This window comes from Oncorhynchus keta, chromosome 13, assembly GCF_023373465.1.
Source record: "Oncorhynchus keta strain PuntledgeMale-10-30-2019 chromosome 13, Oket_V2, whole genome shotgun sequence".
NCBI lineage: Eukaryota > Metazoa > Chordata > Actinopteri > Salmoniformes > Salmonidae > Oncorhynchus > Oncorhynchus keta.
The window spans coordinates 18,058,410-18,078,374 of NC_068433.1; the positions used below are offsets into that span (position 1 = coordinate 18,058,410).

General features: G+C 42.2%; 1 protein-coding gene across 1 annotated transcript in view; it reads right to left on the minus strand.

Moving 5' to 3' along the window:
* LOC118391979 (protein transport protein Sec24D-like) overlaps positions 1-19,965 on the minus strand; it is a 28,658-nt gene that overhangs the window by 1,284 nt on the left and 7,409 nt on the right. The window contains exons 6-22 of the mRNA XM_035783509.2: positions 19,759-19,874; positions 19,181-19,292; positions 18,040-18,167; positions 13,939-14,077; positions 13,464-13,579; positions 12,330-12,454; positions 8,943-9,134; positions 7,641-7,734; positions 5,352-5,468; positions 5,082-5,252; positions 4,545-4,641; positions 4,152-4,297; positions 3,681-3,819; positions 2,630-2,748; positions 2,093-2,272; positions 771-962; positions 532-621 (exon numbers count right to left, since the gene is read on the minus strand). Coding sequence (XP_035639402.1) covers positions 532-621; positions 771-962; positions 2,093-2,272; positions 2,630-2,748; positions 3,681-3,819; positions 4,152-4,297; positions 4,545-4,641; positions 5,082-5,252; positions 5,352-5,468; positions 7,641-7,734; positions 8,943-9,134; positions 12,330-12,454; positions 13,464-13,579; positions 13,939-14,077; positions 18,040-18,167; positions 19,181-19,292; positions 19,759-19,874 — 2,273 coding nt within the window. The remainder of the gene's footprint in view (positions 1-531; positions 622-770; positions 963-2,092; positions 2,273-2,629; positions 2,749-3,680; positions 3,820-4,151; positions 4,298-4,544; positions 4,642-5,081; positions 5,253-5,351; positions 5,469-7,640; positions 7,735-8,942; positions 9,135-12,329; positions 12,455-13,463; positions 13,580-13,938; positions 14,078-18,039; positions 18,168-19,180; positions 19,293-19,758; positions 19,875-19,965) is intronic.

The following is a 19,965-nucleotide window of genomic DNA, read 5'->3' on the forward strand; positions in this document are numbered from 1 at the left end:
GCACAGCTTTGGTCCTCAAGGACTACAGTCCTGGTTGTTTTTCTTTCTCCCTGGCACTTAATCGCTAAATGATGTAAATAGTAAGAAGACACTCCTGGTTTTCATTCTAGCTGATGAGCATCTTGGGAGGTGTTCATCAGCTAGAATGGAACCAGCAGACCTGGTAGCCCTTGAGGACCTGAGGTGCACACTGCTGCACAAACTGCTTTCAGTTTTTTTTTTAAAGCTTGCTCAAACTTACCCAGTCTATTATTAATATTATTCTATATCAACAGCAACATATTTCACTACTCCTTTCATTTTTTGGCAGTTGCTTTCAAGTAAAAAGAGTGTAAGCTTGTGCAGCCTGTTGAATATGTGATTTTATTGTTCCCAGGGCTTAAAAGTAAGATTTATGACCATGTGATAAATATGGCTACATTTGTTTCCCAATTCAACAAACAGATACTGTTCTTTAATTATATCAAAGTAGTTTAGACATCCAGTGGAAAGTATGCATAGTAACAGTAACCAATACATGGAATACTGTACCTTCATGGCGCTGGGCCTCTGGTCAAGCAATGAGTCAATGATGGAACGCAGCTTCTTAGACTGTGGGTTATCCAGAACTGGCAGGGAGCTCTGGAAAACACATGAATATTAGTGATATGTTCTTTCTATGCAGTCTTGAATTAACTTTTCAAATATCTGAACTAATGGTATCCAACTAAGGTGTTTCAAAACACTCCATCCTCTGTAGAGCTTGGGCGTAAGGGAGTTCTGGTCCTCACCAGGTCAGCGGGCAGGTGGGCGAAGGAGGGCACATTGAAGACTCTCTGGACCAGCTCTGGGGGGCAGGCCTGGCCCAGCCACAGGAAGAGGGAGCGCCCATTCTCCAGCAGGAACATGCCAGCATCTGTCAGGCGCTCCTCAGAACAGCGCACTGGAGCTGGCACCACATCACTGGCAACATCCATATTGTGCTGGAGGAGGAATCAATGAATAAATATAACTTCAAAGATATGGAGGGGGCTGCACATGACTCATGTTAGACCACAATCTGTAACAAGAACCATTGTATAAACTGCACCCCAACAATAGCATTTTGAGATGAGTCCTTACAAAATATTGAGCTGTACACCTTTTCAATGAGACTGCTACTATTTTTTTGCCATATCAAGGTGGGTTGACAAGTTAAATGCATCTTGCACTTTCATTCTGGTGAGCAGTGCTCCAGAGTTTGCAGCATATTATTAGGAGGAACATTCCAACCCTAATTATGCACATCTTAAAGTATTTCTTTAAAACAATTGCCGTGTTTGCTGTGACCCACAAATGAATCACAAGTGCCTGGCACTTTCCCAGCAAACATGGCAATTGATGTGAAGGAGAACAAATAACTGCCATTGTGTCACAATTATGAAGCATGTAATTATTCTACTGAGGGCAACTATTTACCCTCATACTCTTCTCTGAAGTCTCATGCACACACTATTCATTCAGCGTCTCTTATCAGCCACCTCAAAATGGCAGGTTTTGCTGGGTAATTGTTTGTGTGCTGGCATGCAATACACAACCTCATACAAATGCCATAATTTTTGTGGAATGAGTTGCCATATCAAATAAGAGGATGTCACACTTTACAGATGCCAATACCAAAGAACTAGTAAATGAGTCAACTATGTTGTAGGGAGGTGCAGCGAAATGCTGCCCTCTGCTGTTCATCAGGAACAGGAGTCTTCTTTACCTTAATGGGATCCACACTGAATATCTTTCAGTTTATTTATTGTATCCCTTGACCAGAGTGATATTCAGTATATATCCCAGAGTATCTTTTGACATCAATTAAGTTAAAACCATATAGCCAGAACTCCGCACTAACAATATGATGACAGGAAGTGGGATAGTGATAGAACACTTAAGATTGGAGGTCCATTTACCTAAATGAGGAAGGAAACCGGTATCAGAATCATAGAAAAATGTAATTGCAGTTGGTAAAAAGGACCTCCGAGAGAGGGAGTGAGATTGATGGGACATGGGTAGAGCCAGAGGTGGGTGCGTTTGTGTGTGTGCGGTTTCTTCAGCAGGTTAAGGCCGGAGAGCGTTGTCTCACCAGTGGGATAAGGCGTGGGTAGAGCAGCAGCTGGGTATCCTCCACCCCCATGGCCGTGGCGATGAGTCTCTGGTGAGCCCTGTCGTCTGTAGAGAGCTCAGCGCTGCCCACCAAGGGACCAGTCTTCATCAGGCTGTTTAAGTAGACTGGGAACACCTTCATGGCATCAGGCAGAATCAGCTACACAAGGGGAGAGAGGAGCAAGTGAGAACCCCTAATACACGACTCCCTGACACTATAGTAACAATGTTTGCGATACTTGAAATGACAAAAGCAAACCTAAAACTGCAGTAGGAATCAAATTTGCAGGAATCCTTCGGTCTTTCTTTCATCAGTTTACTTTTGTACCCTGCACCTATAAGTTAATGGATGTTTGTACACTTCTTTAAAACTTGATACTTGAAATGTCACCAGCTTAGGAGTTAAATCACACCACTGCATTTGTAAAAAGCGACCATAACACAGACAAGTAAAAAATTTAAAATTAAAGAAAATTTTTTATTCTATGAAATTTGTCCACAGTGTTGTGCCACTGACCTGGCTGGCAGTGGAGGGACTGGAACAGTTTTTCCTGTAGCAGGCTAGCATGTGGGCCGTCTGGTTGACCAGAATCTCCCTCACCGTCTTCAGGGGCTGGTTCAGCATGGCACGGTACGCTGAGAGAGAGGGAGTGATGAAGGGAGAGGTAGAGGGAATTTGTAGGTCAGTAACTGTGTTCCCACACTAAAGCTGTCTAAAGTGCTCTCATGTCATACAACAAGTTTGCTTGTCACTAATACTTTATGGGAGGCATATGGTTCTGGTTTTAAAAGACTCACTTCACCTCTTAGTTATCTTATAAGGTGATTTAGATATACTGGGTATCAGGAAGCTAAAGTGATGCATGAGGTGTATTTAACTAAAGTATAATTATGACACCATCGACCAGCAATGTTGAAGCCACAAGTCACGAGTCGACTGAAGCAGATTTCCCAGATAAAAGGTCTACATATTGGGTATCATTATGCTGAATAATGCATAATAAAAACACACCAGCCAAGTATGTTACATCCAATGATCTGACTATTTAATTCAAGAGATTCTCCAGTACTTGTGTATACTTTTTAGCCAGTAGATCTGAAAGTAGCACTCACGAGCCAAGTGGTCCCTGAAAATTGTGTACTACGTCACATATGTGCACCACGTCATTGCCCTCTCTCTCTCTGCTGTGTGTGCATCATGTGCCTCTTGCTAGCTGTCACTCAAATGGTAAGGGGCTGAAGCTCATTGGTAGAACTCAAAATGCTAGGGGGCTGGCCCATGTGGGGGAAAATGGCACAGCTTCCTGAAAAACACTCGCTTTCAAACGCATTGTCTCTATTTGAGGTAAGAGTAATTATTCTCATAGATTCTGCATGTATGAACTACTGACACATCCAGACCAAAAGCTTATAAAAATACTTAGACATGCTCCGGAACTTTGGCAAATAACTCTTTATATCGAATCGCATTCATTATGCCTAGATGGGAAGTGGATTTATTGGGCATCTCATTTGGCCCTTACTGAACACAAGCCTAAATACAGTAATACTCTGCTGTGTGCAGTCACCTGACTTGGCAAAGAAGTTGATGAGGGCGTCAGTCTCACAGCTCTTGTAGAGCTCAGACAGCTGGGCGCTGCAGTTCAGACTGAGGTTGTGGATCCGCAAACGACGCTGGCCGCTGACGGTCGTGTACAGCAAGGCACACTGGGAAACGGAACACACACACACACACACACACACACACACACACGCCGTTAGAGGGTTAAAAGCCTGTCATGATTTCAATCTTTCATGTCAGAGTAGGATGTTTAAGGCTTTGTGGAACCTTTGGCTGAAAACACATTGTGAATGGGATAAATTGGTTATTAAATATGATGCATATTTGTATTTGTTGCAGTCAAATATCCACTTTGCAGTGAGCCTAAATATCTGATTAGTGGTAACCATTCAAAACAGAAGCTTAAGATGACTTCAGCAAAACAATGTGGTGATATTTTTTTTTTAGTCGTGTGTGTGTGTGTGTGTGAGAGAGACACCTGCATGAGTGCGCCCGTCTCCTCGCTAAGTTTGTCATCGTGTTTGAACTCCACAGTCACAGCCTTGTCACAGTCCACAGCAGCCATCTCCACATCTGTGGTGTTGTTCATGTGGATAGCACCGAAGAAGTTTGTAGCCCTGAAGCCTGGCAGGAGAGACAAGGGAAACTATGGGTTAGTGTCTTGAAGTGCAATACAGTCTAGCAGTATTAAAACCAATTTTACCTAAATACCTTTTAATCAATGCATAATTTAAGCATTGGAATTATCTGCCGATGTAAAACTATTGGAAACAAATGTAATTTAAAATGTTCTTAAATTCTACAATCTAAACTGTATCTCTTTTTTAAGTACATACAAGTGCAATACACTAAAAACAGTTGACTGAATTACCTGTGCTGGTGCGGACTCTCATGATGGCGTCAAACCCGATGGCCTTCTCCACATCCTTCCTCAGGTCACTCAAGAAATGCTCTCCATCCATTTCCACCTGAAATACACAGGCAGTGACACAGTCAACAACAAGGTAACAGAGTTTCCCCCAATTATACTCCATGGAATATTGGTCCAGTGCCAAGATCTGAATGAGAAAATGGGCTTTAATGCATTTCATGTAATGAGAGTAATTTCATGTGTTCAATAAGATAACGATTCATGGACTCAAAATGGCAGTGTGGAAAAATAAGATGTGGCATAAAAAGAGCGCTCTGGGGAACTAGACGACAGCGGATAGAGTGTCGGGCCAATAACAGATGGCGGCTGGTTCGAATCCCTGAGCTGACTAGGTGATAAATCTGTGTATGTGCCCTTGGACAAGGCACATAAATCTAATTGAACCTGTACGTCATTCCGGTTAAGAGTGTCTGCTAAATGACTCAAATGTAAAAACAAACTATTGTGCAGTTGTTTGCAATTACTGTTTTTGTATACCTGGAAGTTGCTGTACTTGAAAATGGAGCCTCCTGTGTGTGTGGGGACGTCTCCCATGGTGGCGAGGTCCACATACTGGCTGGGGAAGAGGAAGAGATCCACGCTGCAACCCTGAGACACACAGTCCTTGGAGAGCTGCTCGTACACACCCTTCTGGGGCTGGAACAGAGTCTAGGACACCGCAGGGGAACCAAACAACACACATTTTAGAGCCAATGATAATATGGTCCACTTTGTTTTAAATGCAAAAGACGGGCTATTTTTCTTTACCTTCTCTTTCTCTGTGTTGATCAGCTTCTTGTCGTCCCTGTTCTTCAGTTTCCCAGGGGCGTCGGCGGTGGGGATGGATGAGTGGAAGATGAACAGCTTGCCACTGCATTCTGCTGTCTGGAGACAACAAAAATAACACATTACAGAGAGGGAACAACAGGAGAGAGTGAATACAGAGAAAAGGTGTACATGCAAGTATTTCCTTGTGTGACCGTTTCAATGAAGGGAACAACATTGATTTGACCTAGACAGGCCTCATTATTTTCACGTTCAGTGAGGGGATTCTAGGGTTTAAGTGTAGGTCAACAGATGGCTAAAGCAACAGAGTCAATGGTCTTCGTGACCCAAATTAGTTGTGACTCACCATCATACCCGCATTTTCCCACCTGGACAAAAGGAACACCTGTGAGAATGCTGTTCATTGACTACAGATCAGCACCACAGTGCCCACAAAGCTCATCACTAACCTAAGGACCCTGGACTAAACACCTCCCTCTGCAACTGGATCCTTGACTTCCTGATGGGCCGCCCCCAGGTGGTAAGGGGAGGCAACAACATCTGCCAAACTGATCCTCAATACGGGGGCCCCTCAGGGGTGCGTGCTTAGTCCCCTCCTGTACTCCCTGTTCACCCACGACTGCGTGGCCAAGCACGACTCCAACACCATCATTAAGGCCTGATCACCGACAATGATGAGACAGCCTATAGGGAGGTCAGAGACCTGGCAGTCTGGTGCCAGGACAACAACCTCTCCCTCAACGTGAGTAAGACCAAGGAGCTGATTGTGGACTACAGGAAAAGGAGGGCCGAACACGCACTCATTCACATTGACGGGGCTGTAGTGGAGCGGGTCGAGAGTTTCAAGTTCCTTGATGTGCACATCACCAACAAACTTCACACCAAGAAAGCTGTGAAGAGGTCACGACAACACCCTTTCCCCCTTGGGAGACTGAAAAGATTTGGCATGGGTGCCCAGATCCTCAAAAAGTTATACAGCTGCACCATCGAGAACATTCGGACCCGGTCGCATCACCGCCTGGTATGGCCAAGGTTCCTGCCACCCAGGACCTATATACTAGGAGATGTCAGAGGAAGGTCAAAACAATTTTGGTCAAAGACTCCAGTCACCCAAGTCAAATTGTTCTCTCTGCTACCGCACAGTAAGCAGTTTCAGAGCACCAAGTCTAGTTCCAAAAGGCTCCTTAACAGCTTCTACCCCCAAGCCATAATACTGCAGAATACTGGCACCCAGACTATTTATATTGTCACCCCCCCATTTGTTTTTACACTGGTGCTACTCACTGTTTATTTAACCTTTTATTTACCTAGGCAAGAACAAATTCTTTTTTTTTTACAATGAAGGCCTACCCCGGCCAACGCTGGGCCAATTGTGCGCCGACCTATGGGACTCCCAATCACAGCCGGTTGTGATACAGCCTGGAATCGAACCAGTGTCTGTAGTGAAGCCTCTAGCACAGAGATGCAGTACCTTAGACTGCTGCACCACTATCTATGCAGTCACTTTACCCCTACCTACATGTACAAATGACCTCCACTAACCTTATTCTATTACTTTTTAAAAATTTAGTTTATTTAATAAATATTTGAACTCTTTCTTGAAATGCATTGTTGGTTAAGGGCTTGTAAGTAAGTATTTCACGGTAAGGTCTATCTATACCTGTTCGGCGCACGTGCCAAATCAAATGAGATTTTCTGCAAGGATGTCTGTTCGCATCTGAAATTACGTGACCTCTACCACACATTAATTCAAACTGAAGGCAAGCCGTTGGGAAAAATTCAGTTGGAGCTGATTAAATAAACAGTTCTATTAAGAAGCAAAACGGAAAGTTAGAGTCATTGGGTTGATGGAGAAACTGTTTAAGGCACAATGCCAACTGAGAACGCACGGTATAATGGACTATGCTGACAAAAAAAAAAATCCCTTTTTTGGGGGGTTGGCGGTAAAGGGGCTGTGACTGTAAAAAGATGGCCTCTACAGCTGACAGACTTATTTTTTTGGACTATTATAATTCCTCGAGCTTTGAGTTTAATTGATGTCACAATGTACTTTATCAACTTATTATGTGGGTCTGTTTGTCTTTTAATCTGTCGTCTTTTCATTTCAATGTGCCAGTGTTTTTCTATCCGTCCCTATGTAAATAAACAATTGTAATGAAATCAGAGAGGTTATTGGGTACTTTGTGGAGTCCATCACCGCCTGGACAAAGTAACAGCTGCCCTACTATCCCATTCCCTCGTGTGTGACAGAGTTGACATCTAGCCTCTCACCTTGAGTGCCTCTACCCCAGCCTGGATGACGGGGGCAAAGACCGTCTCGCTCTCGTTGGTGTCTGCAAACATATCAGGGATCTGGTCCAGGAGACTGGAGAGGAGTGAGAGGGAGGAAGTGTCACAATCATTCACCTCTGGAACATTGTGTTCAACACTTGGTAGATACACAATTTGCTCTGTCCCAATTGTGTTAAAATAGCTGTTTCATTGCCTCCTTTCCTTTATGACTGCTAATCTGAAAGGAGTTGATGAGTGTAAGTACTACAGTCAGTGTCCATCCAGTTATTTTAACAGTCTGTGGTTTATCAAGGAAGAGAGTTAAGGAAAAAGTTATTTTCGATTACTGGGACAGCCAGTGGCTACATCCAACGGTATTGTCCTTACAATTACACAGATCATTGGAAGACTATCATGCACATAGACAGTTTAGAAGAGTGAATTTCTCAGCTCATGCAGTAAATAAAACACCTTTGGAAGAATTGTTGTTGTTGCTACAAAGTCATATTTGGATCTAAACCAAGGACTCAACTCACATTTGTTTAATTATATTGTACAATTTGAGAAAAATGAGTCAGTTCTTCAGAAAAACAAACTGGTTGATCTGGGATTAAGTGATTTATCATAGACATACCAAAATATCAAGTTGTAATAAATCATTTTGATGCCGTGTCATACAACTGCATAGATAAGACCATTTTCCATATAAATCCACATGGGTCTTTTTAATATAAAATATTTCCAGGGACCACTTCTCTGGAAGCAACTGTTTTTCAACGTTATCTTGACATTTGTGATGAAAACCACTGAAACTACAGATAAAATGAGGCCTTGGACACCTGGTGTGGCAAGATAATCAAATGTTGTCATTCAACAATAGTTTTCATGACATGAAAAATGTTGCTCAGAAATGAGCTTTGACAGAAATAGATGCACATCGACAGGCTTTGAGAAGGAGCTGGAGATAAAGACAATGTATACATTTATCAAAAAGAAAGACACCACTACAAACCCAGGAAGTAAGATTGTTTCAGACAGAATGTTTACCCTTTGGTCTGCATCAGATTGTAATCTATACCCCAAAGTGTGACAATGTGCAGAGTTCATCCTGCCCCTCCAATTGGGCTATATAAGCAAAATATTGTCAATGCCTCCTTCAAAAAGGTTCAGATGCCTAACATTACCAATGACCTGCCTATTGCTATTCATAAACAATAATGAACATATCTAAATATTTGAAAACATGCAAGCATCAAGCATCACTACTCAAGTCAATTCTCATGTCAGAGGTGTGCCCCTTACTTGTTGATGACGGCGCGAGACTCCTGGAAGTTGACGAGGAAGCCGTCGAGCAGTGGGACAAACATCTCGGCCGTGTCGGACACCACCATCATCTGAGGCTGGGCCAGGGCACTCTTCACGTTGTAGAAGTGTAGGATCTTGTTGTAAGTGACAAAGCCCACCTTCACCGTCGAGCTCTCGGAACCATCCTCTCTGTGCGGGAGGAAGAGGGGGCAAAGTTGGGGATGAGCGTTAGTGTCATTTAGGGGGGGGGGGGGAGAAAAAGAGAGAGAGAGCAGTAGCCTGGCATGAGTCATTAATGATAGTCATGTCATTGATAATATTTGCCTAAAACATACACAAATTTGGGATCAGGCTAGAAGAGAGAACCTTTCAGAATAGTTTTTTATTTGAACTAAACATGCTTGTCATTACAGGGAACTATGTTACAGCATAGATTAAGTCATCACTAAATTGTTATAGTCGCTGATGCACATAAAATGGCCAATAAACGGCAGATCAGTCCCCTATTCTGAAGTTGTATTCTAAACATGATATGACCAGAACGGATAACAAAACAACGTGGATACACACACTGTTTGCAAGCAGTGTTCGCTAACTGACCTGGTAATAGAAACAATACAATATTCCCAAAAGTATCAACTCCGCCCATCTGGCACTTCAGGCAGGCTCAAGCAAATGCTCAAAGAATTTGAAAGACTTCAAATAGTATTTTAACGCAGTCATGTTAGCTTCAGCCAAATAGGCATACAGTACTACAGGATATGGGACAGCCAGATCTAGAGTTGACCTATGTAATTGCTCCTTTCATTACGATCTATGTTTTGGTTATTGATGCTTCAATAGGTCATGTTAAATTATAAACTAGGTGGTTCGAGCCCTGATGCTGATTGGTTTATAATAGCAATAAGGCACCTCAGGGATTTGTGGTGCCTTATTGCATCGTGCGTAAGAATAGTCCTTAGCCGTGTTATATTGGCCATATACCACACCCCCTCGGGCCTTATTGCTTAATTAGAGCGCTAATGGTTTTCCTTCAAAATCTCCGATATCACTACGTCAAAAGGCACAATCTCATGCCTGGTTTTTCAGACCTTTGTATATTTATTTGCTCTAGCAAAACAAATTCCCGCCATAATTGATTTATTTAACTACGAGTGTTTTAGAGTTAAAAACATTCCTGGGTGCAGAAACCCATTTTTAAAGCAAAGAAAAAACACATTGGAGGAGAGGGTCTCATTCCGGGGTTGGGCACCTATTCCAGCATCCATCACTCCAAAAAAAATAAAAAAAGGCCATCACCCAGTTATGCCTGACGGACTTACAAACATCCACAGAAAGAGGGTTAGGATTGTTTTTCTTCAGGGCAAAGTGCTGATAGGTGAAGTAAAAAAGGGGCCTCATATGCTTTCAATTAAGATGACTGCCATCTCTGATGTCATGTGATTTAATGTCCACACACAATTTCTCTCTCTTACAAACAACCCTCTCCAACTCGTGCCTCAACAGAAGTTAAATAACATGAATAATAAACTGTCAGTGAAATATATGACTTTGTTTTCAGCCCTTTACAGATCTCGCTTTCATTTTCATGGACTGGGTAGAATTCCACCCAGTTGAGATAAACTCTATTTTATATACACCTCTGTGTTGATGAGGCTACAGAGAAAGTAGCTGTAGTAGCACGAAGAGAACCTGAGCGACAAATTAGAGCTCTTGGAATTGGCCTGCTGGACTAGTAAGTCTGTTGAACTGGGGCCTGTATCTAAAACCCTTATCATCAAAACAATGGGTATCACTATTTGGATAGTCCATCTGTAGATGCTCAGTATCAGTAACATTTCAACTATCTACTAACCCCTAGCCATAAACTTAACCCTTATCCTAACTTTTGCAAGCAGTTGATTCTCTACAAATGGTCACACTAAAAAAAAAAAATATATATATATATATATATATGCACACACTACAGATGGACTATCCAAATAAAGTGTAAAAGTATTCCCCATCTGACAGGGGAAACTGGGGTTTGTCTCCCTTTCTGAACACAGCAGTATAGAACATGCACTTTAATCCAGTATAAAGGAGGTGCTCGTTATAACTAAATCTGCCATATGTAAATGATGACAAGTCTGTTCTATGGGTCTCAACATCAAGAACTGACATGAGAAGCAGTCATGCAATGCAGCTTTTTATTGCTCGATTTCATACTGAGTAACAGTGATGAAATATTAAAATGAAGGAGAAAATGCCACAGGATTTAGTCTACACCTGCGTGTGCTTTCTTGGAGACCCTTTTCCCCAGTAGCAAGCTAGAAGCAAAAATGTGGCTATTTCGGCAGCGTTGCAGATCCTTATAAAAGTGTTCTGTTCCCAACATGTTTTCCATTAGTTTCAATACAGGAGAGAGCAAAGTCTCAATGGACAACAGGGAAGAAAAGTAATTTAAAAACAGAGGGCTTGTTTGGATAGAGCACTACCTAACCGTTTCGGGGGTGACGTAAGGGTTTCGGACAAATATCTCCATAAGTCTGCAGGCTAGGAGCGAGAGCCAGTTTCCAAATAAGTTATTTTAGGAAAGTCAGGTGAAGTATGTCATCCATTTCTCGATGGTAAATCAAAACCTTGTGTCTTGCTGGCGACCCACAAAACAGCCAAAAATCAGACCCATCTGTGCCGCGGACTTCTTGTGTCTTGGACATGATTCAGGGTTAGAGTCTGCACTGCACCATAACATTTTCTCCCCTCCCCCTCATTCTTTCCCTTCCCCAAGCATCTCCCATCAACCCACCCCCACAACCTTTAGGAAATCATTTTCAACTGATGAGATACTTAAATACTTGCTTTTTTCTTTGCCTTGTAGATGTGGGACAACCATATTTGGCAAGGTATCGCAGATTTCCAGTAGTATTGTGTTACACCCTGAGGCGATGGAAGCATAATGAAGCTCAGGCGAACATATGGCCCCCCCTGAAGATGTGTTGACAGAAAAGTGGGAGGTAGTGTAGGCTATAATGTATCTGGAGGTCTGCAACCCACCCCAAATATCAAACCACCAAGCTACACATTATGGGTGATGGGGGCGTTGAAAACCAACACTTCTATAAATCTAATGTGGGTTCTCTCTGACGTGAGACTTCAGTTATCCAAAGCTAATCCTTTGGAGAGCAGGGCATTGTATAAAAGATTATGACATTGGACATGGCTTATGTCATTTCACCATAACCCGTAAGACTATGTAGTGGGTCTCACTCCAAGTTGTCAGATTGTATATAAAAAGATCTTGGAGCTAGGCAGTAGGCAGAGTGATATTGGGCCAGGTTCAAGGCTCCATTCCTTGATTACGAGGTCAGTGTTTGATAGCGTGTGTGTGTATTGTGGGTGTACCTGGGCAGGTTGTCTAGCAGGGTCTTCAGCTCCTCACATACCAGTCTGACCAGTCCGCTCTTGATGTTGGCATAGGACACGTCTATCATGAAGATGTATGCCGGAGGACTGTCTGGCTTGTTGTTCTGAAAGAGAGAAAGAGGACATTTTGAATTACAACTTCAATTCAACTGTTACTTCATCTTATTTCCTTAATTTGCGGTTTAAAATGTCTTTGTCTAAAACAACCCTGAAAACAAACTATTGTTCACTTATGAAATCAACAACTGACCCTGCCTCCAAGGTTAACCACATAATAACGTGAACACACCAGAGACGTCAAATCTGTACCCCAACTTTAGGTGAAACGTGTTGGCTACTATTGGATCCCAATTTTCTCTCTTCCTCACATGTTCTGCCCTGTGTATCCCTCCACCACACCCATTACTTTCTCTGCGTTTTAAGCTTACAGCTTGCTTGGATCTTGGAGCCGTTAAGACTGTGTGTGACATCCGACTGCCCTCCATTTGTTAGGAATGTGGATGAAGGACACAGCACAGGCCGTTGTTTTGTTTCCGCGGTAACAGTCTGACTCGGCTCACCTCGGATGCTTGCGCTGAAAGCTGGCCGGGACTACATTTCCAAACATTAATAAACAGACTGAAGTAACAAGATGGCTTCAGTAGCAAAACGTGGCGTTGCTAGCCGCCACTTACCGCTACCCAGAATGTACTAGAAAAGACCACCCCACAGAGCGTAACAAAATGGAGCACTTTTGTCTTTAATGAGGTGGTGTTGAGAGAACAGAACATGCTTTTGCCTGTACTCTGTGCTCCTAATCACTTTCACTTCATACAAGTCTTTAAGAGATAGACTCTTGCCAATAATTACTTTGGCCAGTTTTATCCGTTCTGTTCCATGTACCATCACAGCTTTCCTCTATGTCAATTCAAATTGTAGGTTATTGGCGATGTATAAACTGCTAGGAATATTGATTGAAACACATTTTACTTTTCATCCATACAAAAGTAATTCAAAGTAGTTATTTTACCAACTGACAATTTCTATTTGTATAAAATGAAACAATATCATACATAAGGTTCACTATGAAGGTTAATTTATGAAGGTAAACCACAATGGTAGAGCATTGCTTACCTTGCAGTAATCCAGGGTGGCTTCGAACTCATAGGACCCCAGCGACAGCTCTGGCCTCTCATATAAATCCACCCTTCTGCCCATGTGGTCCAGGTGTTGGAAATAAAAAGCTGGTACTGTGGAGAGAACAAAATAACGTGTTTTACCAGTGGTGACAAAAACATACCTCAAACTTAATATTGCCTCTGTTTAGCAACTACGCCTTAAATGGCTCAGGTGTCCCCTACCCGAGTGCATTAGTTTCTATGTAAGAGGGTTCAAAACTACCCTAAAGCCCTGGTCAGACCTTAAGTCAGAAATATGAAGAATAACCAACTACTATAATTTAAATCTTGGATAATGTAAGTTACTCAAATTAAAAAGACAACTTATTTTATTTAGCTTGAGCTCCAAAAGATTAGTCAGATCCATAGCTGATCTTTAGCCACGGGACATTATGACCCAATAAGGTCTCCCATCCCCTCATTATGGGTACCTTCGTTGACGCAGTTGCAGAAGCCGCACTGGTAGCGGCGGCCGCCATCGATGAACTGCATGTAGGGACACATGTAGGCTTTGCAGCGGTTACAGCGGATCGGGCCAGTCTCACCATGGTTCACGACGTAGAGAGGAGTCTGGGCCACACAATAGAACAGAGGAGATAGTCTCATAAGACAGCCATCACATAAGAGAGCCGTCACGCATTTGTTTTAGAGAGTCAATTGTTGCCCATAGTCAACAGTCCGGGCTATCCAGGGTCCTTGGGACGTCCCTACCCCATTGAAGTTAAAATGTAAAATGGTTATGTAAGGGTTAAGGTTCGGAAAGGATTATGGTTACGGTAAGGGTAGGGACGTCCCAAGGTTCCGGATAGCACTGACCCATAGTCAACTGTACATAGACGATGCCTTAGTTAATAGTTTGGGTGAAATTGACAGGCTTCAGGTTAATGATGATTACTACCATGCATTATCCTAATCAGTTTATAAACTCAGCAAAAAAATAAACGTCCTCTCACTGTCAACTTAATTTATTTTCAGCAAACTTAACATGTGTAAATATTTGTATGAACATAACAAGATTCAACAACTGAGACATAAACTGAACAAGTTACACAGACTTGTGACAAGCAGAAATGGAATAATGTGTCCCTGAACAAAGGGGGGCAAAATCAGAAGTAACCGTCAGTATCTGTTGTGGCCACCAGCTGCATTAAGTACTGCAGTGCATCTCCTCCTCATGGACTGCAACAGATTTGCTAGTTCTTGCTGTGAGATGTTACCCCACTCTTCCACCAAGGCACCTGCAAGTTCCCAGGTATTTCCTGGGGGAATGGCCCTAGCTCTCACCCTCTGATCCAACAGGTCCCAGACGTGGTCAATGGGATTGAGATCCGGGCTCTTTGCTGGTCATGGCAGAAAACTGACATTACTGTCTTGCAAGAAATCACACAGAACGAGGAGTATGGCTGGTGGCATTGTCATGCTGGAGGGTCATGTCAGGATGAGCCTGCAGGAAGGATGATGTCTTCCCTGTAATGCATATCATTGAGATTGCAGGCAATGACAAGCTCAGTCCGATGATGCTGTGACACACCGCCCCAGACCATGACGGACTTCTCGCCTCCAAAATCGATCCCGCTCCAGAGTGCAGGCCTCGGTGTAATGCTCATTCCTTAGACGATAAATGCGAATCCAACCAACCACCAGCGCTGTCTTAGGCGTCTCACAGTAAGGACATTGCAATTTATTACCCTGGCCACATCTGCAGTCCTCATGCCTCCTTGCAGAATGCCTAAGGCACGTTCACCCGGATAAGCAGGGACCCTGGGCATATTTATTTTGGTGTTTTTCAGAGTCAGTTGAAAGGCCTCTTTAGTGTCCTACGTTTTCATAACTGTGACCTGAATTGCCTACCATCTGTAAGCTGTTCGTGTCTTAACGATTGTTCCACAGGTTCATGTTCATTAATTGTTTATGGTTCACTGAACGAGCATGGGAAACAGTGTTTAAACCCTTTACAATGAAGATCTGTGAAGTTATTTGGATTTTTACGAATTATCTTTGAAAGACAGGGTCCTGAAAAAGGGACGTTTATTACAGGGCAGCACAAACTACACAATAACAGAAGCATAGTTGTTGCAGTCATTGACTGGATAATATATCAGTAAATACAACCAGGATGCAAGGCTGCAATAAAAACATTTACTTGGATCACATCCTTAACCCAACCTTAGAGTGATTTAAAACACAGTGCCCATGTGCTCTCTGCCAGTGTGTCACAAATGAGGCTGATTAAATGAAAGGCTACACATGCACCCGATATAATTGCAATCGGTTTATATTAAAAAAAAATCGACAACTATCATCAGAAATCAAACGACATGAATCAGACAGTGGGGCGCCACCTGATACACTAGTTGGTCAGAAGGTTCAAATCAACATTCCATATCGTGGTGTAGATGTACTGTAGATCAAATTGTTTTCAAGAAACGTTCTTCCCTACTGTGGGTCATATTAGCGGGCTATCCTGGGGTAAAAACACTTTAAAAAATCATTATGTACCTTTGACGAAGGGAAAGGACATCAGAAGATCTTCTATTTTCAGTTACAACACAATAAAAATTATCATTACCGCTTACCCTGAAATTATGATTTGAAAAGTTGATTTGAACCTTCTGACCAACTCGTGGGTCAGGCGGCACCCATCTGTTTGATTCATATCGTGTGATTTCTGATGATTGTTCTCGATTATATCGACTGATTGGTTCTGTTTGGGGCGGCAGGTAGCCTACTGGTTAGAGCGTTGGACTAGTAAACGAAAGGTTGCAAGATCGAATCCCTGAGATGACAAATCTGACGTTCTGCCCCTGAACAAGGAAGTTAACCCACTGTTCCTAGGCAGTCATTGAAAATAAGATTTTGTTCTTAACCGACTTGCCTAGTTAAATAAAGGTTAAAAAAAAACACGTGTGCCAGTCCTCCTGGGTAGTTGGGCTGTAGTGGCTCCCTTGGCCAAAGGTGGAGTCATTTCCCATGCTTCAGTTTATGCCTCACCAATTGGTTCTGCCACACTATCTATATACAATCATCCTAACAGTTAAATTTAGCTTTACTTTAAATTCAAATATTGCCTTTAAAACAGAACTATTGTGGAAATTAAAAACAAGACCTAACACAGTGCAACAGTCTAGAAGAGTGAAGTTGTTGCCGTTTTACACAAGTGCGAGTTCTGTCAAGATCTTCGCCCGTGTAGACCCACACTCTGCCATAATGCATTTAGTCTAAACATTGTGGGTGATCTCATCTATTATCGTGCAACTCAACACGTGCCGTCACGATACGCAAAGCAGATTTGCTCCCCAGAAACGGATCAATCTCATGCTCCATGTATGTAAATAGCTGCATTACATTTACATTACATTTGTCTATAACTGAACGTTTCTGTCCGAATAAGGCTTTGTTTAATGTAAGGATGAAATATTTTTCCTGCTGAGTGGGAATGTGTAGGAATACAGATGGTAAAGGTGTGCCTATAACTTCTAGCCCACACACAAGCAAACCCATGGAAACATATGGCATAAATTACATGCACAAAGTCCGTACACTCACAAACATTCATTAGTGAAAATAAACTGTGCGCACATGCTATATTCACATGTGCATGGCCAAATCTCGTTCAACTACTTCAAACTATTTACATTAAGCATCACCGAAATTATATACTATCCAAAATATTGTAGCCTAACAACCAAAACATTGTCTCAGCGATATAAATCTAACCTAAAAACACATTTAATTGTCCCAATAAGACTCCCTTGATTTCTGCTCTTTCTTGAGGGGAGGCTTTTACTCTAGTACTTGTTTATATACTAGTGTGTGTGTTTTTCATATGGCCTCCAAGACCATGAAACTCCACATGCAGACAGAAGTGAATGCAGCCAAGTAGGTCATCCAAATGGGATGTGAAGCTGAATTATAAAAATGAGATCATTCATTACAAACAAAACAATAATGCTAACATGGCGATAATGTGTTAGCTTTTGTTTGATATGGAATCTATGCAGGGCATTAGCTTCCTACTATGGGAATCATGCTAGTGCTGTCTGGACATTGAGGGCTAACCAGAGAAGGCAATGGACTTGATTGCTTTGCTGAACCCCTTTCATATTCTGGGGTCCACGCAGATCTTGACATTAGCTAATTAGCTCTTTCTACGAGACAGAGCGAAAGCTACAGTAGCATTGCCTAAAAAGGCCCTTTGGCACAGAAGACAAAATGAGGGGAAGAATATCTAAGGCAGGATTCCTGAGACCACCCAAGATCCACATGAAGGTTGTCCACAGGACACTTTTAAAAGTTTACAGCACTTGGACGTACAGTATATTTTTAAGGGAATAATACATCTACGTGTCATTGAGTAAAACTAAAAGTGCTAGTGTCTCCCTTCCCTAAAAGGATGTCTACAGTATGTACCTGAGGTTTTGATAGTATCTGGGTTTAAACATCTTGGTTTCAAAATTCATAAGTGGTTTAGTGGTCTGACTTTGTATAACAATGTGGATAATCTCTGCAAACATACACAGGATAAGGCCTACCTCATTCTTTGGCAGCGTGGCGAAAGGTTTAATGATGGCACCCAAAGGAACTTGGCACTGCTTGGCCAGGTCAGCCGTGCAGGGGAAAGAGTAGGTGGTGCAACGCATGAATCTTGGACTGGCGTTTCCTAAAGAGGATGAAGAAATGGAAACGTAAATACAAATGTAAATGGTTCAATTAAGTTGTACTCATTGGTTTGATTCAAGAAAATATATAGTTTAAACATGTTAGCATTTTGTGTTTACGCATAAAGCCATCCACTAGTCCTAATATCGTTCAGTTCTTCCCTTTATATATATTCATCAGGCTGTAAATAACTTACATTTTCACTTTTTACAAAGAAATGCAATATTCAGTGTTCTAATTCATACATTTAAGTACAGTATCAAACGTTACCACTTAATTCATAACAATCAGTATTTCACTTGCAATTTTCAGGTAACGTTGCACTCAAAGAGAACCTTAACATTAATATATTTTAATTTTTTCCAGTGTGGTCAAACAATTTTTCTGAGACTGAAATGTTTTAAGTTTGACAAATCTGAAGTGGCGCAACTTAAAACGAGAGCAAAGGGTAAAAAAAAATTGAAAAAATTGAGAAAAAAAAATGGAATCTCATCTAAAGATTTATGTTATATTACTGGCTTCTAGAGGTATTCTTTGGAGTTAGAGCAGGGGTCTGTCTACTCAATATGAACCAAATAGAAACAAAGAGGCCAAAACAGTGAGGGAGCTACCTTAGAAACTAGTTTTCATTGCAAAACGTTTCCCCTGAGAAAACATTTTGCTACGGTGTGCACTAATGAAAAGACCCCAATCATGTTCTTATGTTGCCATTAGAATATCTTTCAGAAGTGTATGTTTGATCTAAGGCCATTATCAGATTTGTTCAAAGCCATCCGTGTCACGTTCTACTAATCCATTCCTTGGGGAACCCCACAACGGCACATTTTTGTTCCATCCCAACAAACAAACCTGAGTCAACTAGTCAAGTAATCACAAAGCCCTTGATTAGTTGAGTCAGGTGTGCTAGTGATGGACTGGACAAAAAGATAAGTTAAATATGTTGGAAATAAGGTTAGTTCTGTTCAATGACACATAAGTTTGTGTTTACAGTATAGTGGTATTCCTGTGCCTTACCTTGGTCCTGTACAGTAAAGTCAGTAGTGACTAGCGGGGGAACCTGACCTCTGAGGTTTGTGGTGTACACCTGTCCTCCTCGTTTGGCTTGGTCGTCCTCAGTGACTTGTGTCTAAACCAGAGAGGTGCATTGTCAGTGAAAGAGTGTATACTTTGCGGAGCCATTTCCTTAAACAGTCAGGCTGTGGGTGAAAGCTTTCAATCGGTCAGTTTTTTCTAGATGTGTGTGGTAACGGAGACGTATTGGTATCGTACAAATTCACATTCTGCTGTTGCTTTGTTGTTGCCTGAGAACATTCCAACCACAATCAGTCAAGCATTTTGTGGTTTTAACTACGAGACACAGGGTTGACTTTGTCGGTCATACATTTCATCCAAATAAGACACATACAATAGGTAATTTGGGGAGGTGGGGGTAACAAAAATGGGATGCTCACATGTCTAACCTGGGCCCATACTGGGTGTGCAGTCTTCTAAAGAGATGTCTTTATAGGTAATACTGGCTTGGAGGTAGCTGGGAAACATGTGACATGGCATGCAAAGACGTGAAGTCACACGAGGATTAAATATGAACTCACTGTGCTAGGGATGGAGTCAGGGTCCAGCTTTTTCTGAGGTGGCCCGGACATATGGGCTGCCCCACCTTGGAAGGGTCCCGCCATCCCGGGTCCCGCCATCTGCCCCCCAAACTGACCTGAAACATAGACCATGCCACAGTGTAAAGGCTCTGGTGACCTACACCTGGTGCAATCCTAGTGGCAAGCACACACTAAGTGGTACAGTAC